This window comes from Clytia hemisphaerica, unplaced genomic scaffold (assembly GCF_902728285.1).
Source record: "Clytia hemisphaerica strain Z4C2 unplaced genomic scaffold, Clytia hemisphaerica genome assembly, whole genome shotgun sequence".
Lineage (NCBI taxonomy): Eukaryota > Metazoa > Cnidaria > Hydrozoa > Leptothecata > Clytiidae > Clytia > Clytia hemisphaerica.
This window is the reverse complement of record NW_027103483.1, coordinates 404,772-430,649: the sequence shown is the minus strand read 5'-3', so window position 1 is coordinate 430,649 and position 25,878 is coordinate 404,772. Positions and strand designations below refer to the sequence as shown.

General features: G+C 35.7%; 1 protein-coding gene, 1 long non-coding RNA gene and 1 pseudogene across 2 annotated transcripts; all 3 read right to left on the bottom strand.

The window, feature by feature from the left end:
* Positions 1 to 179: 179 nt before the first annotated feature.
* LOC136798596 (zinc finger protein 721-like) lies at positions 180 to 10,882 on the bottom strand (annotated as a pseudogene).
* Positions 10,883 to 18,318: 7,436 nt separating this feature from the next.
* Positions 18,319 to 20,187, bottom strand: LOC136798592 (uncharacterized). The gene is made up of 2 exons (XM_067055228.1): positions 18,596 to 20,187; positions 18,319 to 18,376 (listed from the first exon to the last, which is right to left on the bottom strand). The coding sequence occupies exon 1, from the start codon at positions 20,144 to 20,146 to the stop codon at positions 19,154 to 19,156; it is 993 nt and encodes a 330-aa protein (XP_066911329.1). The 5' UTR covers positions 20,147 to 20,187; the 3' UTR covers positions 18,319 to 18,376; positions 18,596 to 19,153.
* A 4,570-nt stretch (positions 20,188 to 24,757) lies between these two features.
* Positions 24,758 to 25,530, bottom strand: LOC136798591 (uncharacterized). The gene is made up of 2 exons (XR_010845402.1): positions 25,035 to 25,530; positions 24,758 to 24,815 (listed from the first exon to the last, which is right to left on the bottom strand). It is a non-coding gene; the product is annotated as an uncharacterized lncRNA (long non-coding RNA).
* Positions 25,531 to 25,878: the final 348 nt, after the last annotated feature.

Below are 25,878 nucleotides of genomic sequence, written 5' to 3'. Positions count from 1 at the left end.
TTAAAATTTTGCAAGTTGGGCCCAAAATTTTTCCATAATTAGCACAATTTAATTTTACGTCATTGTACAAAAAACTAGGAAAAACTAATGAACAAATTTAACAAAGTCCAAAAACCCCTATTTTTGGGCATTTTTTGGGCCAAAATTGGCCTAAATTTTTTTTTTCGAAAATCAGACTTTTTGGTAATAACCATTTTGCACCTTTGTATCAAAAATCACAAAATTTTCCTATGATTCAATCCCGAGAAAAGTTGGTAACAGATGAACGGACGAACGGACAAACACAGGTTAAAAGTTATAAACTAAATTCATAAATGGGTATATCATATATATCTGCAAAAGTAAGTTTCATTCCTTTTTGTGAATTCAATTGTGATGTCTTGAGAGATGTTTTTTGCATCTAAAAGTTTTACCACATTTTTTCTCCATCATGAGTTCTCATATGAGTTTTCAAGGTACCCTTTTGCATAAAGCATTTACCACACTCTTGACATTCAAATTGTTTCTCTCCTGTATGAGTTCTCAAATGTCTTTTCAAGGTACCCTTTTGCATAAAGCATTTACCACACTCTTGACATTCAAATTGTTTTTCTCCTGTGTGAGTTCTCAAATGTTTTTTCAAGTTGCTATTTTGAGTAAACTGCTTACCACATTCTTCACACTTAAAAGGTTTTTCTCCAGTATGAGTTTTGAAATGTTCTGTCAAGTTCTTTTTTTGGGTGAAGAGTTTACCACATTCTTCACACTTGAAAGGTTTTCCACCTGAATGAGTTCTCAAATGTTTTTTCAAGTTGCCTTTTTGTGTGAAGTGTATACCACATTCTTGACACTTGAAAGGTTTTTCTCCAGTATGAGTTTTGAAATGTTCTGTCAAGTTATATTTTTGGGTGAAGAGTTTACCACATTCTTCACACTTAAAAGGCTTTCCACCTGAATGAGTTCTCAAATGTGTTTTCAAGTTGCTATTTTGAGTAAACTGCTTACCACATTCTTCACACTTAAAAGGTTTTTCTCCAGTATGAGTTCTCAAATGTTTTTTCAAGTTGCCTTTTTGTGTGAAATGTATACCACATTCTTCACACTTGAAAGGTTTTTCTCCAGTATGAGTTTTGAAATGTTCTTTCAAGTTATATTTTTGGGTGAAGAGTTTACCACATTCTTCACACTTAAAAGGTTTTTCTCCAGTATGAGTTTTGAAATGTTCTTTCAAGTTATATTTTTGCGTAAAGTGTTTACCACAAACAGCACAATTTAGATTATTAATTACATGATGTTTTTGAACGAAATGTTGACCAAGGAACTCCTTTGATGTATAACAAGCACCACAGTCATTACACTCAAAATAATTATTGGAATTATCGGCACCTTCTTTTATTCGTTCCTTTTCGCTTTCCACAATCGAACTCTCGATTTCTGTTAAATAATCAGTATTTGACGATTCTTCTGCAGCAAAGGTTGAAATTTCATCAAATTCAATTTTGATATCAATGCACGAATCAATTTGCAGACTTGCTGTCGTAGCATTACCATCAATACTAACAAAATCATTATCCTTCTCCTCGATTTTGACTTTCACGGTGTCTAACTCATTCCCAGCGATATTTCTATTCTCAATATTGTTTACATTCTCAATTTCTTCTTCAAATTTGAAGCAAATGGATTCAATATTTTCGTGAAAACATAATATTCGTTCTTCTTGTTCAACTTTAATTATTTGTTCCATATCAATAAAAGGTTCTCATTTGTTTGTTTTAAATTTTTCTAAAAAGAAAAGTTTTACACAATAAAATTAAACAAGCTATACTTTTATGGACCTACCTGTTTATAAAACGAATAATAAAAGTTTATTGAAGAAACGCAGATGCAGAAACAAAAACTGAATGATTTAAAATTTTGCAAGTTGGGCCCAAAATTTTTTTCGAAAAATTAACTTTCCCATAATTAGCACAATTTAATTTTACGTCATTGTACAAAAAACTAGGAAAAACTAATGAACAAATATTTTTGGGCATTTTTTGGGCCAAAATTGGCCCAAATTTTTTTTTTCTAAAATCAGACTTCGTCACATTTTGGTAATAACCATTTTGCACCTTCATGGCTTGGCAGCAGGTTTTAGGTGCCCTCTAAGAATTCAGGTGACCCCTAAGATTTAGGTAACCCCTGGTTGCCAAATATTTTTGGCGACCCCTAAGCCAATGGCAAGTCAATTTTTTTTCGAAAATCCTTCTCAAACCATCAAACAAATACAACAGTTAGTTTAGGTTATTGCTAAATAGAATAAATGCCCTAAGGTAAGAAATTAGAGATAAGCTGACTACGGAAGGTTCATGCCAGATTATCAAGGTTTTGTAAGTCAGAATGCAGATCCCTTGCCAGACAGATTCTTATCTAAGTAAATACAACATGATTAAAGAATTTTTACAGATCAGTTCCGTAGGAAGCATTTTCATATTAGGGGAGCTGAAGTTTAGTGACACCGCGAGGGCCAACCATGGTTTGGTCCGAGGGGAAAAATTTTGAAAATTTGATCTCTAGATTGCTTGAAAATGCACTCAAAGCATGCACTTATAAGACAATTATGACAAATTTAAAAAGAAAAACTTTGCAAAATAACCATTTTTGAAAAAATTATTGGGGTTATAGCCCCCCTTGACCCCCCCCCCCATGCTACGGCACTGCAGATAATATATTAGATACCAAATTGTCAGTTTTTGAGCATTGCTTAGATTAAACTATAAGATGAGAAAGTGCCAACCTATGGTCTGGTAGGCTGCTTATAATAGACGATATCAGCTTTCCGAATTCTCCCCGAATGATTACCCATGATGCATTGGTATCGTCATCAATATCGTCCGTTAATTTTTTTGCACAACGCATCATGGGTAATCATTCGGGGAGAATTTGGAAAGCCGATATCGTCTATTCAATCACCAAACATAGAATCTAGCCCCCAGGTCGTTCTGAAAAAATTTAGGTGACCCCTTAACATGGTTAGTCCCCCCTAGCCACAGGCTAAAATCAGGTACCAATCGCTGCTCGACCTTTTAGCCCCCCCCCCTCAGGCCAGGGGGGGTTCCAGCCATGACCTTTGTATCAAAAATCACAAAATTTTCCTATGATTCAACCCCGAGAAAAGTTGGTAACAGAACGGACGAACAGACAAACACAGGTTAAAAGTTATAAACTAAATTCATAAATGGGTATATCATATAAATCTGCATAAGTAAGTTTTATTCCTTTTTGTGAATTCAATTGTGATGTCTTGAGAGATGTTTTTTGCATCTAAACGTTTTACCACATTTTTCCTCCATCATGAGTTCTCGTATAAGTTTTCAAGGTACCCTTTTGCATAAAGCATTTACCACACTATTGACATTCAAATTGTTTTTCTCCTGTGTGAGTTCTCAAATGTCTTTTCAAGGTACCCTTTTGCATAAAGCATTTACCACACTCTTGGCATTCAAAATTTTTTTCTCCTGTGTGAGTTCTCAAATGTCTTTTCAGGCTGCCTTTTTGTGTAAAGTTTTTACCACATTCTTCACATTTAAAATTATTTTCACATGCATGGATTCTCAAATGGACAGCCAAACTGCCTTTTTGTGTGAAGTGTATACCACATTCTTCACACTTGAAAGGTTTTTCTCCAGTATGAGTTTTGAAATGTTCTGTCAAGTTCTTTTTTTGGGTAAAGAGTTTACCACATTCTTCACACTTAAAAGGCTTTCCACCTAAATGAGTTCTCAAATGTGCTTTCAAGTTGCTATTTTGAGTAAACTGCTTACCACATTCTTCACATTGAAAACCCATGACTTCACCATGTACTTTTTGTATATGCTCATTAAGGAACTCCTTTTTGTCGAAACAGAAACTACACTTTATGCATTTGAAATAATTTTCATTTTTCCTTTCTTCTTCATCTATAACAATTGAACTTGCCATTTCCATTAAATTTTCAGTATTTGACAAGTCTTCTTCCGTAGATATTGACAGATTATCGGAGGTTTCCATGGTTAAAACTTCATTATCTTTAGAAATTAAATCAGGGACCAAATCAATCTGCAGACTGGTCATATCTGTTTTTTCCATATCCAAAGTGGTCCTAACAAGATCATTGAAATCCAAAGTCTGGTCTTCAAAATCAAGTTCTCTCCCATTGATTGGTTCATTCCATGTAAAACTAAAATTACTTTCCATGTTACAGTCTGTGACTTCATTTTCAATCTCCATTGTCAAGACTGGGAGTTTTTATCTTGATTTTTTTTCTAAAAGGAAAATGAAAAAAATGTTAAGAAGATAACTTTACTTCTTTATGAAGTAGATATTGATAAAGTAGATATCTTTCCAACTCGCAAAATAATTTAAACGAAGCTATGTTTTTCACGAGGCTTGATTGAAATTTTAGTATCGCAAATGCCTGGGATTTGTAAGGTGCATTGTCCATTATATTTTATTAGAGAAAGGAAGAAAATACATTGTAATGAATTATTTGGAAAAAAGTGCTCAAAAACATATTGCAGAACAATTGCTATTTAGAAAAATCCTGAGCAAACAAGCAATTGTTACCTAAGATTATGTTGTCATTTTTTTATTGTCATTATGACATATCAATATCAAAAGCTAAAGAACCAAGTATTCAAGAATTGTTTGTAAAAAAGTCCTAGACGAAAAATATGAAGATTAAAATATTCTTCTGAAAAAGTGAAATGTTGAAAATAACATATTACAAATCTCCGTCCACATACACCAGTTTACATAGTAACTATAAATGTGTATATTTATCTCAAAAACAAAAGCAGAAACATTTTCCACATTTTCCACATTCGGATGGATCCAAACCAGTATGAGTTCGGTCATGCAAGGCTAATAAAAACATACTTGGTAAATATTTTTTACATTTTGCACATTGATAAGTTGTCAACTTTGAATCGCATTTAACTGCTATATTATCACAAATGGTATCCGCAACATTTAAACTGGATTCTTTAGGTGATAAGGCTTTTGCTATCATTGTACAAATGGTATCCGCAACATTTAAACTGGATTCTTTAGGTGATAAGGCTTTTGCTATCATTGTACTTTCATCTTCCCCAATATCCAAGGTTAGCATTTTCTTAAGCAATAAGTCACTTTCATGCTTTACCGCACAAACAGAATCATTATTTTCTTTTTTATATTCTTCGGGATTTTTGTCCATTATTGTTATACAATATCTATCTTACTAAGCTTTATATCTACGTAAAGGAAAAAAATAGAAATCAGATGTTATGATTTACTACGAGGTAGAAGGGACGACCAGCACCCCCTATTGAAAAACCTAAAAGTCTGTTTATAGGCCTCTTAATAACTCAAGGGATAACAAGCTTTTTTTCATTCCAGATACCTCATCCCTTTTTACGCCGGCCCTTATCACGCTGCAGCCTAATTTTGGGCTTACTAATTAGGGCCGTTAAAAAATAACACCAAAATTTTTAAAAATTGCTATTTATGATTAGTAAATAAGGACTAAAATTTACATTAAAGTGTCATTTTTCAGTAGTAAACTGTTGAAAATTCCATCGAAAATCACTGATTTTTAACTGAACTGAAACTTTGTGTTATTACTATGTTTTTGTAAGAAATGCTTTTCAAGGAACTCTTTTGTAGTATAACATACGCCACATTTATTACATTTAAAATATTTGCTTGGTGAATCATTGGTTCGGCTCATCCCATTTGCTGCTCTACTTTCGGTAAATTGTTTACCACATTCTTGATCCTTTCCTGTATGAGACCTCAAGTGAATGTTCAAGCACGATTTGTAAGTAAAGGATTTACCACATTCTTCACATTGAAAAGGTCTTTCTCCTGTGTGAGTTCTTAAATGGACATTCAAGTTATATTTTTGCGTAAAGTGTTTACAACAAACAGCACAATTTAGATTATTAATTAGACGGTGTTTTTGAACGAAATGTTGATCAAGGAACTCCTTTGATGTATAACAAGCACCACAGTCATTACACTCAAAATAATTATTGGAATTATCGCCTTCTTTTATTCGTTCCTTTTCACTTTCCACAATCGAACTCGCGATTTTGGTTAAATAATCAGTATTTGACGATTCTTCTGCAGCAAAGGTTGAAATTTCATCAAATTCAATTTTGATATCAATGGACGAATCAATTTGCAGACTTGCTGTCGTAGCATTACCATCAATACTAACAAAATCATAATCCTTCTCCTCGATTTTGACTTCACGGTGTCCAACTCATTCCCAGCGATATTTCTATTCTCAATTGTTTACATTCTCAATTTCTTCTTCAAATTTGAAGCAAATGGATTCAATATTTTCGTGAAAACATATTTGTTCTTCTTGTTCAACTTTAATTATTTGTTCCATATCAATAAAAGGTTCTCATTTGTTTGTTTTAAATGTTTCTAAAAAGAAAAGTTTTAAAATAATTAAACAAGCAATACTTTTGAGGACCTACCTGTTTATAAAACGAATAATAAAAGTTTATTGAAGACAACATTGCAGAAACAAAAACTGAATGATTTAAAATTTTGCAAGTTGGGCCCAAAATTTTTCCATAATTAGCACAATTTAATTTTACGTCATTGTACAAAAAACTAGGAAAAACTAATGAACAAATTTAACAAAGTCCAAACATAGTGGGAACCCCCCCCTAACTTTAGGGGGGGTTGGAGGTTTTCAGAAAAATTTAAGCAGGTGGGGGTTAGCCTGCTCACAAATCTTAGGTGGGGGTTACCCTATACAGGTGGGGGTGACTTTTTTCAGGTGGGGGTTGGAGAGTTTATTTACTAGTTTTCTTATTTTGACTCAAAAACTTTCTTTCAACCCTGCTCATCATAAACATATACATTGACAGTAAAAATCTATTTCTTCCCAAGTCTAATAATTATAACAAAAGATGTATGAAGTATAAAAAGCATAGAAATTATTTTCAAGTGATTAACCTTGCTTACCCTCAAAATTGTTAAAACAGTCAAAAACCTTTTTCAGGTGGGGGTTGGAAACTTTTCAGAATTTAGGTGGGGGTGGTCCAAGAAGGTGGGGGTTGGGTCGGTAGCATTTTTCAGGTGGGGGTTACCCTATGCAGGTGGGGGTGACTTTATTCAGGTGGGGGTTGGAGGGGTGCTGCCCACTATGCCAAAAACCCCTATTTTTGGGCATTTTTTGGGCCAAAATTGGCCTAAATTATTTTTTTCGAAAATCAGACTTTTTGGTAATAACCATTTTGCACCTTTGTATCAAAAATCACAAAATTTTCCTATGATTCAATCCCGAGAAAAGTTGGTAACAGATGAACGGACGAACGGACAAACACAGGTTAAAAGTTATAAACTAAATTCATAAATGGGTATATATCTGCAAAAGTAAGTTTCATTCCTTTTTGTGAATTCAATTGTGATGTCTTGAGAGATGTTTTTTGCATCTAAAAGTTTTACCACATTTTTTCTCCATCATGAGTTCTCATATGAGTTTTCAAGGTACCCTTTTGCATAAAGCATTTACCACACTCTTGACATTCAAATTGTTTCTCTCCTGTATGAGTTCTCAAATGTCTTTTCAAGGTACCCTTTTGCATAAAGCATTTACCACACTCTTGACATTCAAATTGTTTTTCTCCTGTGTGAGTTCTCAAATGTTTTTTCAAGTTGCTATTTTGAGTAAACTGCTTACCACATTCTTCACACTTAAAAGGTTTTTCTCCAGTATGAGTTTTGAAATGTTCTGTCAAGTTCTTTTTTTGGGTGAAGAGTTTACCACATTCTTCACACTTGAAAGGTTTTCCACCTGAATGAGTTCTCAAATGTTTTTTCAAGTTGCCTTTTTGTGTGAAGTGTATACCACATTCTTGACACTTGAAAGGTTTTTCTCCAGTATGAGTTTTGAAATGTTCTGTCAAGTTATATTTTTGGGTGAAGAGTTTACCACATTCTTCACACTTAAAAGGCTTTCCACCTGAATGAGTTCTCAAATGTGTTTTCAAGTTGCTATTTTGAGTAAACTGCTTACCACATTCTTCACACTTAAAAGGTTTTTCTCCAGTATGAGTTCTCAAATGTTTTTTCAAGTTGCCTTTTTGTGTGAAATGTATACCACATTCTTCACACTTGAAAGGTTTTTCTCCAGTATGAGTTTTGAAATGTTCTTTCAAGTTATATTTTTGGGTGAAGAGTTTACCACATTCTTCACACTTAAAAGGTTTTTCTCCAGTATGAGTTTTGAAATGTTCTTTCAAGTTATATTTTTGCGTAAAGTGTTTACCACAAACAGCACAATTTAGATTATTAATTACATGATGTTTTTGAACGAAATGTTGACCAAGGAACTCCTTTGATGTATAACAAGCACCACAGTCATTACACTCAAAATAATTATTGGAATTATCGGCACCTTCTTTTATTCGTTCCTTTTCGCTTTCCACAATCGAACTCTCGATTTCTGTTAAATAATCAGTATTTGACGATTCTTCTGCAGCAAAGGTTGAAATTTCATCAAATTCAATTTTGATATCAATGCACGAATCAATTTGCAGACTTGCTGTCGTAGCATTACCATCAATACTAACAAAATCATTATCCTTCTCCTCGATTTTGACTTTCACGGTGTCTAACTCATTCCCAGCGATATTTCTATTCTCAATATTGTTTACATTCTCAATTTCTTCTTCAAATTTGAAGCAAATGGATTCAATATTTTCGTGAAAACATAATATTCGTTCTTCTTGTTCAACTTTAATTATTTGTTCCATATCAATAAAAGGTTCTCATTTGTTTGTTTTAAATTTTCTAAAAAGAAAAGTTTTACACAATAAAATTAAACAAGCTATACTTTTATGGACCTACCTGTTTATAAAACGAATAATAAAAGTTTATTGAAGAAGAAACGCAGATGCAGAAACAAAAACTGAATGATTTAAAATTTTGCAAGTTGGGCCCAAAATTTTTTTCGAAAAATTAACTTTCCCATAATTAGCACAATTTAATTTTACGTCATTGTACAAAAAACTAGGAAAAACTAATGAACAAATATTTTTGGGCATTTTTTGGGCCAAAATTGGCCCAAATTTTTTTTTTCTAAAATCAGACTTCGTCACATTTTGGTAATAACCATTTTGCACCTTCATGGCTTGGCAGCAGGTTTTAGGTGCCCTCTAAGAATTCAGGTGACCCCTAAGATTTAGGTAACCCCTGGTTGCCAAATATTTTTGGCGACCCCTAAGCCAATGGCAAGTCAATTTTTTTTCGAAAATCCTTCTCAAACCATCAAACAAATACAACAGTTAGTTTAGGTTATTGCTAAATAGAATAAATGCCCTAAGGTAAGAAATTAGAGATAAGCTGACTACGGAAGGTTCATGCCAGATTATCAAGGTTTTGTAAGTCAGAATGCAGATCCCTTGCCAGACAGATTCTTATCTAAGTAAATACAACATGATTAAAGAATTTTTACAGATCAGTTCCGTAGGAAGCATTTTCATATTAGGGGAGCTGAAGTTTAGTGACACCGCGAGGGCCAACCATGGTTTGGTCCGAGGGGAAAAATTTTGAAAATTTGATCTCTAGATTGCTTGAAAATGCACTCAAAGCATGCACTTATAAGACAATTATGACAAATTTAAAAAGAAAAACTTTGCAAAATAACCATTTTTGAAAAAATTATTGGGGTTATAGCCCCCCTTGACCCCCCCCCCCCATGCTACGGCACTGCAGATAATATATTAGATACCAAATTGTCAGTTTTTGAGCATTGCTTAGATTAAACTATAAGATGAGAAAGTGCCAACCTATGGTCTGGTAGGCTGCTTATAATAGACGATATCAGCTTTCCGAATTCTCCCCGAATGATTACCCATGATGCATTGGTATCGTCATCAATATCGTCCGTTAATTTTTTTGCACAACGCATCATGGGTAATCATTCGGGGAGAATTTGGAAAGCCGATATCGTCTATTCAATCACCAAACATAGAATCTAGCCCCCAGGTCGTTCTGAAAAAATTTAGGTGACCCCTTAACATGGTTAGTCCCCCCTAGCCACAGGCTAAAATCAGGTACCAATCGCTGCTCGACCTTTTAGCCCCCCCCCTCAGGCCAGGGGGGGTTCCAGCCATGACCTTTGTATCAAAAATCACAAAATTTCCTATGATTCAACCCCGAGAAAAGTTGGTAACAGAACGACGACGAACAGACAAACACAGGTTAAAAGTTATAAACTAAATTCATAAATGGGTATATCATATAAATCTGCATAAGTAAGTTTTATTCCTTTTTGTGAATTCAATTGTGATGTCTTGAGAGATGTTTTTTGCATCTAAACGTTTTACCACATTTTTCCTCCATCATGAGTTCTCGTATAAGTTTTCAAGGTACCCTTTTGCATAAAGCATTTACCACACTATTGACATTCAAATTGTTTTTCTCCTGTGTGAGTTCTCAAATGTCTTTTCAAGGTACCCTTTGCATAAAGCATTTACCACACTCTTGGCATTCAAAATTTTTTTCTCCTGTGTGAGTTCTCAAATGTCTTTTCAGGCTGCCTTTTTGTGTAAAGTTTTTACCACATTCTTCACATTTAAAATTATTTTCACATGCATGGATTCTCAAATGGACAGCCAAACTGCCTTTTTGTGTGAAGTGTATACCACATTCTTCACACTTGAAAGGTTTTTCTCCAGTATGAGTTTTGAAATGTTCTGTCAAGTTCTTTTTTGGGTAAAGAGTTTACCACATTCTTCACACTTAAAAGGCTTTCCACCTAAATGAGTTCTCAAATGTGCTTTCAAGTTGCTATTTTGAGTAAACTGCTTACCACATTCTTCACATTGAAAACCCATGACTTCACCATGTACTTTTTGTATATGCTCATTAAGGAACTCCTTTTGTCGAAACAGAAACTACACTTTATGCATTTGAAATAATTTTCATTTTTCCTTTCTTCTTCATCTATAACAATTGAACTTGCCATTTCCATTAAATTTTCAGTATTTGACAAGTCTTCTTCCGTAGATATTGACAGATTATCGGAGGTTTCCATGGTTAAAACTTCATTATCTTTAGAAATTAAATCAGGGACCAAATCAATCTGCAGACTGGTCATATCTGTTTTTTCCATATCCAAAGTGGTCCTAACAAGATCATTGAAATCCAAAGTCTGGTCTTCAAAATCAAGTTCTCTCCCATTGATTGGTTCATTCCATGTAAAACTAAAATTACTTTCCATGTTACAGTCTGTGACTTCATTTTCAATCTCCATTGTCAAGACTGGGAGTTTTTATCTTGATTTTTTTTTCTAAAAGGAAAATGAAAAAAATGTTAAGAAGATAACTTTACTTCTTTATGAAGTAGATATTGATAAAGTAGATATCTTTCCAACTCGCAAAATAATTTAAACGAAGCTATGTTTTTCACGAGGCTTGATTGAAATTTTAGTATCGCAATGCCTGGGATTGTAAGGTGCATTGTCCATTATATTTTATTAGAGAAAGGAAGAAAATACATTGTAATGAATTATTTGGAAAAAAGTGTTCAAAAACATATTGCAGAACAATTGCTATTTAGAAAAATCCTGAGCAAACAAGCAATTGTTACCTAAGATTATGTTGTCATTTTTTTATTGTCATTATGACATATCAATATCAAAAGCTAAAGAACCAAGTATTCAAGAATTGTTTGTAAAAAAGTCCTAGACGAAAAATATGAAGATTAAAATATTCTTCTGAAAAAGTGAAATGTTGAAAATAACATATTACAAATCTCCGTCCACATACACCAGTTTACATAGTAACTATAAATGTGTATATTTATCTCAAAAACAAAAGCAGAAACATTTTCCACATTTTCCACATTCGGATGGATCCAAACCAGTATGAGTTCGGTCATGCAAGGCTAATAAAAACATACTTGGTAAATATTTTTTTACATTTTGCACATTGATAAGTTGTCAACTTTGAATCGCATTTAACTGCTATATTATCACAAATGGTATCCGCAACATTTAAACTGGATTCTTAGGTGATAAGGCTTTTGCTATCATTGTACAATGGTATCCGCAACATTTAAACTGGATTCTTTAGGTGATAAGGCTTTTGCTATCATTGTACTTTCATCTTCCCCAATATCCAGGTTAGCATTTTCTTAAGCAATAAGTCACTTTCATGCTTTACCGCACAAACAGAATCATTATTTTCTTTTTTATATTCTTCGGGATTTTTGTCCATTATTGTTATACAATATCTATCTTACTAAGCTTTATATCTACGTAAAGGAAAAAAATAGAAATCAGATGTTATGATTTACTACGAGGTAGAAGGGACGACCAGCACCCCCTATTGAAAAACCTAAAAGTCTGTTTATAGGCCTCTTAATAACTCAAGGGATAACAAGCTTTTTTTCATTCCAGATACCTCATCCCTTTTTACGCCGGCCCTTATCACGCTGCAGCCTAATTTTGGGCTTACTAATTAGGGCCGTTAAAAAATAACACCAAAATTTTTAAAAATTGCTATTTATGATTAGTAAATAAGGACTAAAATTTACATTAAAGTGTCATTTTTCAGTAGTAAACTGTTGAAAATTCCATCGAAAATCACTGATTTTTAAATACATTAAATATTTCACTGAAGTTTTAAATATGGAGTAAAACAATGGATAATTTTTGTCTTCGAATCATACCTAAAATCCTTTAAATTGAGAAAAAATGATAACAAATTAACGCCGCTTTTAGGTTAATATTGCAAAATCTTGTACCTTATTACACCACGAGCCCAAAAATAATGCCAATAAATGCCGGTGTAAAAGGGGCTGATAAGGTATATAGAGCAGCGAATTTGCTTTTGCTTACGTCAAACATTTTAAAAAAATAAACAATGGGGCAAATTATAGACTTTGGGAAGAATGTCCTCACTGGCTGTCATACTGTAGTAAGTCCTGTTAGCACTTAAAAACGTAAGAATACTTCAGATGGTGATAAAAGCATGACATTTTGCACGTATTATCCCTGGAGGGTCTAAAACCTTAAACAGCAACATCAAATTTGGTCATCTGGCAGGGGGGGTACCAAGTCAGTGTACTGGACCATAGGGTACTAACTTGATTTTTGGATTTTTTTCCAAAAAATTAGACCACCACCCTTTTTAGTACACTGTACTAACTTTTTTTCACGGTCTGGGCTTTGACACCACCCTTTCAGTACACTGTACTAACTTTTTTTCACGGTCGGGGCTTTGACACCACCCTTTTAGTACACTGTACTAACTTTCTTCCACAGCCGGTGCTTTGATACCACCCTTTTAGTACACTGTACTGAGGTTTTTCTTTAACTAGATTTTTATTACCACCCTTTCAGTACACTGTACTAGCTGTTTTTTCGATCAGATTAGTTTAGAAACCACCCCTTATAGTGCACTGTTCTAATTTCTTCTTGGCCAGATAAGTTTAATTGCAAGCATATACAAAGGTTATGAAGCATTTTGCTAAGAAAAGCACCAAAATAAAAAAGGAAGGATTTGAATATTAAAATACTTAAATCCTTATATAGTACAAACACTGAAACAATGAAACAGACAAAGCAAAGTCAATCAAATACAGTGAAATTAGCTGAAATTAGCACGTCAAAACACTCAAAACCAACTTTGAGTTATTTCCCTTCTTGTGACTTGATTTCTGATTGTCTGGCAAGCTGTAGCAGTTTTTCTTTTTTGAAAAATAAAAATAAAAGACTTAATAACATTGTACACAAACTGAAACGGAAAATCTTTTATCAAATGTAATATTATACAAAAATATAAAAAGGTGCTTTCCCTGTAAAATTTTATAAAATATAAAATTTTGAGGTAAAATTTGAGAAATTTCTAAAGATTTTGCCCTGAAAGGGCAAAAAAATTCGAAAAATTACACTATAAGGTTCGCTTTTCAGCCAAATTTTTCCTGCACTGTAAGGGACCAATTTTAGAGACCTGATTTTGGCCCCCGAACGTACGGTCGTTTCACCCCCTCCCCCCGATGATTTCACTATATATACAGATTTTTTTCAATTAACATAGGTTACTAAAAACATAAAACAATAGAGCGGATTTTTTTAAAATAAACTTGAAAGCTTCGATTCGAACGTTTACACAAATTCTTGTTGTTGCCATAATGTAGATAGGGCCTTAAAGAAAACGTAAACAAGATTGAGCTTAAGGCCGGTCTCCACTTGTGCATGCTGCGAATCTGAAACAAATCCAATCAAGTAAACAGGAAACATTGGGAGAAATTCAGTGTACCAATTTGTATAGCTTAACCAGCCTTGACTTGAAGGTCTCGGACTGGGACCTGGCAAATTAGGGCAAATATACATGGGAATTCACTGGGTTTGTGTGTTTTTACCATGAAATTAGTACAATGTACTAACTTCTCAGTGTGTATCAATTCAGAACACCAACCTTTCTAGTACAGTATACTAACTTTTTCATTGTATTTTTCTCAGAGGACCACCCTTTTAAAGTCTGTCCAGATATAATTGGCAGTGGAAACAAGAATGCCTGTAACTTTTGATAGTCAAATACAATTATGGATTTTTTTTTTGCTTGTTTTAGAGAATCAAAAGGGCTATATTTGAATATATTTTTGGTTGAAAAATTAGCGATTTTCAGCGGTTAAATTTGCGATTGTAAAAATTGTGCTTTTTTTCTACTCATGCTATAACTTTAATTTTTACACCAGTGGTAAATCAGCTTTAGGTAAAGAAGGTTGTCAAATTTCAAAGCAAACAGAAAGGTCCTTCGGAAGATATGGGACCCGAAATACCCTTTGGTAGCACTTTTCTGTGAAATATCAAATCTCCAACATATTACTAAAAACGGGAGTTATGTTTTTATTTTTGAACAATGCAATTAAAAGTTGGAAAATGTTAAGTGTCGGTGCATTGGTATTATTGGTATCATTGATTATTTCGAAACGAAGTGAAATCACAGTATAATTGTTTTTATTGAAAAGATAAGCATGAACTTATATTACCTTTGTTATTTTTAAGTCATTAAAGAACTTTGCTAATTCCCAAAACACTAAACACAGTTTGGCTATTAGGTGATTAAACAGATCGTAAAATGTGTTATGATCGAAAAACTGTTTTATCAATATTATCACTACCCCCGTTTTTAGTAATAAGTTGGAGATTTGATATTTCACAGAAAAGTGCTACCAAGGGGTATTTCGGGTCCCATATCTTCCGAAGGACTTTTCTGTTTGCCTTGAAATTTAACAAACTTTTTAACCTAAGGTTGAACTACCAATGGTGTAAAAATGAAAGGTATAGCATGAGTAGAAAAAAAGCTCAATTTTTGCAAACGCAAATTTAACCGCTAAAAATCGCGAATTTTTCAACCATAAATACATTCAAATATAGCGCTGTTGATTCTCTAAAACAAGCTAAAAAAATTTTCGGAATTGTATTTAATTATATCTGGACAGACTTTAGTACACTGTATTAACTTTTTCATTGTATTTTTCTCAGAGGACCACCCTTTTAGTACACTGTACTAACTTTTTCATTGTATTTTTCTCAGAGGACCACCCTTTTAGTACACTGTACTAACTATATTTAACCTAAAAAATACACCACCCCACCAGCTATGGGCCAGTACACTGACTCGATACCCCCCTGCATCTGGCCACCTGCCACCTGCCACGTCATCATAAGACTGTCCAGGCAATTTTTGAACAAGTTAACAAAATTTGATGTTTTATATAGATTCATATCAAAATACAATGCTTTTCTGATTTTCATCTATGTTTTCCAGTCCCCCCTTATAAACAGCAAATTACCCCCTTATCCATTTCTCCCCCCTCAATTTGGAATTCATTCTTTCTGTGCCCTTATTTCCTAATCCCCCTTAAATCTTCTTTTTCTTTTCTTAAGTGCCCCTTAAAATTTTTTGAATAGAGTACACATGGAATTTATTACAGATATGGCCCCTGGCGTATGAATCAGATAGAACAAGGGGCTGTACTAACATTGTAATAAAAATCAACACTTTGTAATACAAAAAGCTGACACACTTTGTAATAACACCTGGCGCACTTTATAATAAAGGGAAATTTCCATCCAAAACAAAGCTTTGAGATTTTTCTAAGATTTCAAAACCGTTAAGACAAGAAATATAATCGGATGGAAAGGTTTAGTTATAAAAATGTATGTGAAGCTGTCTGACATGCCTGGAAAATCAGTTAGATGAGACATTCGAATCTCTTTTTGGGGCAATAGGTTTTTTGATTTTTCTTTTTACTATGAAAGTTAAAACATTCCATGTCTATTTTTCTTTTCATAGCCGAATAATAGGGTGACCCACGAAAAAGTTCAGACGTTTCCCAACGTCTTGAGGCCGAACAAATGTCCCAAAGTGCTTGGAGCTTTAATATTTAGAAAGTAGATATCCTAACTTAAAATTTGAGCTATCACTTTTTAAATTTGACCAACTTGTTCTCTGCTTATGAGCTTTTAAAGTCAAAATTCACTTTACGGAAAGTGTAAAAATCACGTAAAAAAGGGGTATCAAATTTGGTATTTTTAGACGTTTTTGATATACAGTTTTTGAACAAAATCTATGAAAGCGCCAATTTTTATAAAAACTAGTCTTGTTTTAAACAAAAACTACTTTCAAAAATGTTTTTATTAATTATTAATGTTATAAAACTCGTTAAATAAGTCAATTTGTAAGTGATTTTCTAATTGATTGCATGAATTTAATACCTCTTTTTTACGTGTTTTTTACAGTTTTCGAAAAGTGAATTTTGACTTTAAAAGCTCATAAGTAGAGAACAAGTTGGTCAAATTTAAAAAGTGATGGCTCAAATTTTAAGTTAGGATATCTACTTTCTAAATATCAAAACTCCAAGCACTTTGGGACATTTGTTCGGCCTCAAGACGTCGGGAAACGTCTGAACTTTTTCGTGGGTCACCCGGTACACTATTTAAACATTTGTGGGGTTAAAAAGTCAATTGATTATTCTTTCAGCCATATAAAGGTTTTCATTATGTTTGTATTAGGGAAATCACCAAAAGCAGGATTATGGTTTCTCTATGATATATGTTAATCGACCCATGATTAAGACAGTAAGGTCATTCATTATTTTGCATTTTTAAGTATTTAGGACTGAACCCAGTTCATTTTATTTATTTTAGGAAATTTTGGATCTAAATCTTATAATTTCTCTGATTTAAATGTATAGTAAAGCAAATTACAGGGCTTTTTACGAACCCTTTTTTATGGCATTAAATCTATATTTTATTACAAAGTGTGTCAGCTTTTGGTATTACAAAGTGCAGCATGTATTGCAACTGTGGTATTTATTACAAAGTGAGTTATTACAGGGGCCAAAAAATCACCCCACATTCCTGGGTGACAGAGAAAATCTTCGAACTTTCACCCTTAGTTTACCACCTTAAACGGTATATTAAAAGCATAATTAAGTAAAAAAAAAACTTTGCAAACTTACGAAAAGAGATTTGGATTCACATGAATTACTCCCTTTCTTTAACACAGTCCCTTAAACATGAATCCCCCCTCATTTCTGAAAATTTCAAAAATTTTCCCCTTAAAACTTTGCCCAAAATTTCATTACCCCTTTTTTTAATAAGGGGGGGCTGAAACCATGTGAGAGATTAGGCTTCATTGTCTTGAATGTAAAATATATTACTAGAACTAGAATCAGGGCAGTTTTATCAAAACAGAGCACTACCCTGGTATTCAAATCAAGTACAAAACTAAGCACACTAAGTGGGTTCCCCGTAGATCTTTTTCTTGGGAAGTTGATCTTCAAATTAGTTTTCAAGGTTGGCTTGGCTCAAACTTATTCATCTATGGCTCAAATTTTAGGCAATTTCTCATAATTTTTGAAAATATTAAATTCATTAAAAAGCACCTCCGGTTATTTTTTAATGAATCCCTTTAGAAGTTTTGCAGCATTAATCTTTGATACGCATTTCGGCGGGACGCTAGTGTGACTAACCGAAGAATAACCATGATTTGTCTTTGATTTGAATACCAGGGAAGTTTTTCTGTACTCACTTTGAGACATGATTTATGTTTTCTCTACAAGAACAATAACGGGGAAACCAAACATTTGACTAGATATCCAGCACACCAATCCTGGATTATACGCAGATACATTGGTGGCAAATTTGCCATTGTGAGATTTCATAGGAAAATATGCAAAACCTATTCAAAAAGATAGTATCAATGTTACATGCATTATTGGCATTATACTAAAGTGTAATCTTGTGGACAAAAGAGTATGTAGCGTCAGGATGAAATTGAATAAACAATAACGCCGTGTTTGTAACACTGTTCAGTGCATTAATTTATTGATGTGTAGTAATGTAGTGTTCAAACTGAAAATAAAAATTGAAAGATACTAAGTCTAATGAATGAAAATAAAATAATCTAACTTAGGTACAAAAGGATGTAAGTCTATGAGAACAAAAGTAGAAGTAGAAAACAGCAAATGTATAAATGAATGATTGAAGTACTAATATAATGTAAAAGAAAATCTAACTTAACTTAACTTAGGTGCCACAAATAGAGACAGAGAAAAGAAACAAAAAACTCACCAGCTGGCCTGAGGTAGAATGCTGTAAGCAGGCAGCAGAACACAGGGTGTGTCAAGACTAACACCAACTGTGTGAAATGAAAATTGAATGTGCTTGTATATGTGAGTAACTAAAGAGACTATTGATTGATTTCATTTGATTTGAGTTGACATCATGTCAGAGGAGGTCTTCACTCCTTGAAGTCTCTGTTGAAGTGAGGTCTGAGTGATGATGTGGCATTTATAGGCAGATCAAAAAGTCTAATTTACAGACCAAAATAAATTATGAGGAAAATTGAAATAAATTATAACAAAAGGAAATGCATATCAAATTGACATAAATTTAATAAATAAAATACTGACCAAATGCTTATCAAACACAGAAAAATGCAGAATAACCAAAATGGTGGGAAAAGTGAAATAAAATGCAGACCAAACAAAAACAAACAAAATGGCTGCACACTGAAAAAGGTGAGAGTGTTTGATTGACCAAAATGGATTAAAACTAAGGTTTATGCCTTAACACTCCCCCAACAGAATGAAAAATAAGATTTTTTTTTTTTTGATATATTAGAAAATTTTAATTTTTTGAGTTATCCAATTGTTTCATCAAATCTATTTCATCCACACCACGTATCAAAACCAACGAGCGGACTGATCGATGGGTCTCACGTTTGACTTTCTCGGTTGAATTTTGATACTGCACAATAACATCCCGAATCTTTCCGTCACGTCCTTTATTGATGCTCTTAACGATTCCAAATTGATAGTTTGCGGATAGGCTCGACTCCTGCTTGGTGAAAAGAACGATGTCTCCTGGCTTGATGTCATTGTCGTTTTTGAACCACTTTGGCTGATCCATTAATGCTGGTACGTGTGAAGTGAGCCAACATTCGAACCACGAGTGAAAGATCTTTTTGTTGGTTCGTAGAATCTTGTCGGTGTCATTTGTGACTGTTAAGGGCTCTGACGGTGAGCGGTCGTTGTTGCGGCCGAGGAGTAGGCGGTTCGGGGTGATCAGATCTGACATCTCGAACTCCTTGAAGTTGCCAACGGCCAATGGCAGATTGTTGATTGAGTTCGAGATTGTTGATGCCAGTGTTTCCCAATGAAGAATGGACAAACGTTGATTTCCGGCAGTTTTATCGATCGACTTCTTGATCTCCTGAATCTTTCTTTCTACACGTCCGTTGACATTATGTCCACCAACAGGACATGTCTCAAAATCGATATTCATTTTTGAATGAAGGTGTTGTTGTAGGTCGACGAAGTTTAGTTGCATTGTTTCACAACCCTTTACGAGCTGACTTCCTTCATCAACGAGAAGCTTTTTCGGGTAACCAACCTCACAGGCTAGTCGTGTAAATGCTTGGAGAAATGACGTTGTGTTGTAGCTGTCCATGACTTTGATTTTGACAGCTGTGGTTGTAGCGCAGCAGAAAACGAGTAGCCAGATCTTCACAGTGGTGCGCTTGTGATGTTCTGAATAGGACTGAAATGGTCCAGCAAGATCAGTCTGGGCGACAAAGAAGGCAGGGGCAATCTTTAGGTTGTCTTCTGAGAGTGGTCCCATTATGACTTGGAATTTCCTTTTTAATAGATAACGACATCGAGGACAAGAAGAGCGAACTTGTTTTACGAGTGATCTTCCTTCAAGTATGTAGCAGGTTTGAAGCACATAGCGCCAAGTGGTTTCGATGCCAGAATGGATTGCTGTAGGATGATTCCAGTGAACTTCTTGTACAATTGAATATGCCAAAGGTGAATTTTTGTCGATAATTGGCACACAGAAGGTTAACGCAGTTAGGTCCTTCATGATGGCGGTAGCTTTTCCAATAGCGGTGATCTGATCGGTTGGGAGGATTCTTCCAGTATAAAAAAGGATTCCATCCTTTTCTTCAGATATTTTGTTGTACTTCGTTTTGTTGGTGAATTGTTTGACTTCAGAGGTTGCCTTTTTGAAGTAGTAGGATTTGGCTCGTTCAATGTCCGCATCATTTAGGAGTAGGTGTCTTTCCTTGGTAGAAGCTGAGGGATTTGGTTTGTGAAATTTTTTGAAGCTATTGATGAATTTAAGTACGTAAGCCATCACTCTGATTACATGGTTGAAATTTCTCCAATTGGGGTCGATCAAATAATTTGAGTATTTGTAGTGATTTGAAACGGCTTCTGGAATCATTGACTTGGTTGAGGATATGTAGCATTCGATACCTTCCTTGTGTACTTCTTCTCTTGACTCTTTCTTAAGATGTTGTTTCTCTTGCGCTGTCAGTGAGATGTCAGTAGTAGTCTTGGCTGGGAAGTCCGAAGGGTTGCTTCTCATCCATTCATATCCGTTGATCCACTTTGAATGTTGGTCGACATCTTGGATGGCTGTGCATCTTCTAGTGCCCAAGTCTGCAATCATGTCCTCTGATCTGACATATTTCCATTGGGATGTGTCTGTAAATCTGTGGACTTCAGATACTCTGTTTCTTGTCCATTGCTTTAAATTCAGGTGAAGGTTACAAATCCAATAGAGACTGATCTGAGAATCTGTAAATTTGATGCTCGACTTGTGTTTATCCTTCAGGGCTTGTTTGATTGTATGACCAGAGTGTGCATTGATCATCGCTGCATATAGCTCTGCACGTGGTTGAGTGTATTCATCTGAAATGAGTTTGGATCTACCAAAGATGAATTGACAGGAGAATGATCCATCCTTCTTCTTGAATCGAACATATATAGCGACACAAATGAGGCTTTTGCTTGCATCCCCAAAGTCAAGCGTCTGAATGTCCAAACTTGCAGCATCTTCTGGTACAACGGCTCTTTGATACTTGATTTGTTTGATTTCATTCATCATATCGAAATGGTCAAGCCAAATGGTCCGGATGTTATCGGGAAGAGCATCATCCCAATCCAATTTCCGAGTGACAAGGTCGTGAAGATCTAGTTTCATGGTGGCAACAATCGGTGTGATTAAACCAGTGATGTCGTAGAGTTCAGCTACCTTGGCCACGCATTGTCGTCGAGTTAGGTTCTCAGGTACCGTAGATACAAGTGTTGGTTTGCGACCTCGTGATTTTTTGGCGAAGTTGAGTTCTTGCACATCGAGAGAGATTTGATCTTTGAGTGGAAACCACTTGAGTCCAGCCACTCCAACCGATTGACCATCAGCAGATAGAGACTCTTGAGGAGGTCTTGATGAAAATGTGAAGCCTTTGAGGCCAAAGCCACCGTGATTGACAGCAACTTCTAGATCGTCTGCTATTGATTGGACTTCTGTCATGCCTGATGAACCTGACAAACAATCGTCCACGTACACATCTTCGGAAACAATCTTGTGGACGGTAGGATATCGGTCCTTGAGGATTCGGGCTGTCTCTCGCAATCCTCTCTCCGCTTGGTTGCCGCTTGACTTTGATTCCATAAATGAGTGTTTTTATGACCTTCTCTTCTGGGGGCTGTGAAGGGTCCAGTGAGTCTTGCCAGAGATATCGTTGGAGTCCCCAGTGACATTGGTCCAATTTGATGGAGTTATACATTTTTTGTACATCAGTGTGGAATACCACAGAGTGGCACCTCCACCGCACAAATATATCAACCAATCGATTCATACTGTTGCGTCCTTTTGCCAAGATGTCATTCAGAGAGAATCCTGTGTCGGTGGGCATTGAGGCGTCGAATACCACTCTGCATGGCGTTGACACCGAACTCTCCTTCCAAACGGCACGCCATGGTATGAAATTCTGGTAAGGTGATTCTTTGAGGATTTGTTGAGATTCTGTTGATAGATTTTTGACGTAATCTACATATCCAAGCTTCTGAAGTTTTTGTTCCGAATGGAGGATGTCTTCTCTATCTTTGGTGTTCTTTGCGAGGCGATGAACTTGTTGGTTGTAGACCTTCAGTGCGATATGTCGATTTGGTTGCAAACGGTGTGTTGGGTCAGCCATCAGTGGGAGGGTGGCAATTGATTGGTGATTTTGTACATCGACTGTGACGGAATCATTTATGATCTGCTGCTCTGTTTCCTCCTTGATGCTCATGATTTCGTTTGGTTGGTTGCGACACGTCTCACATCCTCTACAATTAACACAGCGAAATGACCATTCGCTGCCAGCACGTTCCGCTTCATTGAATGTGATGAGCTTCTGAACATCAACATCATCGTCTTCGTCAAGTGTGTTGTTGCTAGTGACGTCACCGATGGTTGCAGAATATCCGAGCATGCGCACATCTGGGTTGACTTGATAGCCATTTCGAAAGAGAGCCAATTGATTGGAGATGAAGTGTGTGGAGAGGTGACTTGAGCCAACATTGTTGAAGACCTCATGAGGTCCTCCGATGACACCAGTGGAATGTTGTGGTCGGATGCTAGATGCATTAAGTCCCGCATGACGTTGATGACCTTGCTTAACGATTCAGTGATTTTGATGGAGTCCTTGTGCTTCAAGTCAATGGAATTGAGTTTGGACAGCTTGTTGGAAAGGAGCAGACGTCTGTCACCAAACGCATCTTTGAGTCTTGTCCAGATATCTTGGATGTCGGTCACGTTCTTGACAAGCTCCAGGGCATGTTTTCCGAGATGATTGTTTTTCAGTAAGTCAGACTGGTACGATTTTGGAATGTCTGAGAACAGTTTATTGAACTCCGAGTTGAAGGTGTAAATGTCAATGTGCGAGTCATAGCCTGTGAACGTAGGCAATTGATATTGAGCTGACGCTTTTTAAAGTTATCAAGTTTATCAAGTTCTCTGGTTTTGATTTCTTCTTGAAGACTGCTCTGGTATGACAATCGAAGCTCTAACAACATGTCGTAATCCTTCTTCAGGCTGGCAAACTTGTCTGGTTTGATGTTGAGATCGAGGAGTTCCTTCATCTTTAGAGATAAACTGTTGAATTCTGTGCTGACGGACGATAAATCTTTCTTACGTTGCTTGAGGTCTTCATTGGTGCACTTTCCAGCAATGAACGTGATGGTGGTCTTCAAGTGCTTCATTGACTGAGTGAGATCGTCTATGGCAAACTCTGACTTGTGCTCTTGTGTGGCTTGAGATGTAGCAGAAATGGCGATGTTATATTTTGTGAGACATTTCACATATTCACTGACTTTTGATGTAATTAATGTCAATTGTTTACTATAACTTTGCTCATAAACACCATCTTGATCTTGAAGATGAAAACGAAGTTCTCTATGTTTCTCTCTGAACTGGTTACGAAGTGTCTCAATTTTGGTAGCACACGATTTGATGAGTTCTGGCGACTCTTTGATGTCATCTGGTGCATAGTCTTGGATGATGTCAAGTATCTGATCCTCAAGACCTGAGGCTGAGAACAAAATGATTTTGATTTCTGTCTCTGCCATTGAGCGAATTGAAGTGTCGGACGACGGACGAATTGAAGTGTCGGACGACGGACGAATTGAGGTGTCGGACGACGGACGAATTGAGGTGTCGGACGACGGACGGATTGAAGTGTCGGACGACGGATGAATTGATGTGTCGGACGACGGACGAGTTGAGGTGTCGGACGACGGACGAATTGAGGTGTCGGACGACGGATGAATTGAAGTGTCGGACGACGGACGAATTGAGGTGTCGGACGACGGACGAATTGAGGTGTCGGACGACGGACGAATTGAGGTGTCGGACGACGGACGAATTGAGGTGTCGGACGACGGACGAATTGAGGTGTCGGACGACGGATGAATTGAAGTGTCGGACGACGGACGAATTGAAGTGTCGGACGACGGACGAATTGAGGTGTCGGACGACGGACGAATTGAGGTGTCGGACGACGGACAAATTGAGGTGTCGGACGACGGACGAATTGAGGTGTCGGACGACGGACGAATTGAAGTGTCGGACGACGGATGAATTGAAGTGTCGGACGACGGATGAGTTGAGGTGTCGGACAACGGATGAATTAAAGTGTCGGACGACGGATGAATTGAAGTGTCGGACAACGGACGAATTAAAGTGTCGGACGACGGATGAATTGAAGTGTCGGACGACGGACGAGTTGAAGTGTCGGACGACGGATGAGCGATAACCTTTTCTCCGGTTGATGCAAGGATGCGATAGTCAATACGATCTTTCTTCCTCGTGTTCATTGACCGCGCCCACAAACAGCAGTGATGTTGATTGAACGGTCCTGTTTGAATGTAGCGTCAGGATGAAATTGAATAAACAATAACGCCGTGTTTGTAACACTGTTCAGTGCATTAATTTATTGATGTGTAGTAATGTAGTGTTCAAACTGAAAATAAAAATTGAAAGATACTAAGTCTAATGAATGAAAATAAAATAATCTAACTTAGGTACAAAAGGATGTAAGTCTATGAGAACAAAAGTAGAAGTAGAAAACAGCAAATGTATAAATGAATGATTGAAGTACTAATATAATGTAAAAGAAAATCTAACTTAACTTAACTTAGGTGCCACAAATAGAGACAGAGAAAAGAAACAAAAAACTCACCAGCTGGCCTGAGGTAGAATGCTGTAAGCAGGCAGCAGAACACAGGGTGTGTCAAGACTAACACCAACTGTGTGAAATGAAAATTGAATGTGCTTGTATATGTGAGTAACTAAAGAGACTATTGATTGATTTCATTTGATTTGAGTTGACATCATGTCAGAGGAGGTCTTCACTCCTTGAAGTCTCTGTTGAAGTGAGGTCTGAGTGATGATGTGGCATTTATAGGCAGATCAAAAAGTCTAATTTACAGACCAAAATAAATTATGAGGAAAATTGAAATAAATTATAACAAAAGGAAATGCATATCAAATTGACATAAATTTAATAAATAAAATACTGACCAAATGCTTATCAAACACAGAAAAATGCAGAATAACCAAAATGGTGGGAAAAGTGAAATAAAATGCAGACCAAACAAAAACAAACAAAATGGCTGCACACTGAAAAAGGTGAGAGTGTTTGATTGACCAAAATGGATTAAAACTAAGGTTTATGCCTTAACAGAGTAGTTAAAAAAAGTAATAGACCTTTCCCTTATTCCATATCCCTCATCTAATTCCAACATCCTTAAAGTCCACTCACTACATGAAATTTCAACCTTCATTTATTTTGTTTAAAAAAATGCCGTATTGAACAAAAGAAAATAGTCAAAGATCAAAATAATTTACCGTTAACTTGTTCATTTTATTGGAGAGGCAGCCGCTCTATAATTCTCCAACAGCCGTCAGCAATTTTGAAGGAGAACAAAAACATTAAAAACGGTGCGCTAGCAGTGAATTTTCATGGTCTCTATTGCAGAGATGTTGGCTAATTTGTGTTGTTAAATGCTGAGTGCATTGATACA

Excerpts from the sequence above, each read along its gene's own strand:
- LOC136798592 (XM_067055228.1), bottom strand. The coding sequence starts at position 20,146 with ATGGGACCACTCTCAGAAGACAACCTAAAGATTGCCCCTGCCTTCTTT.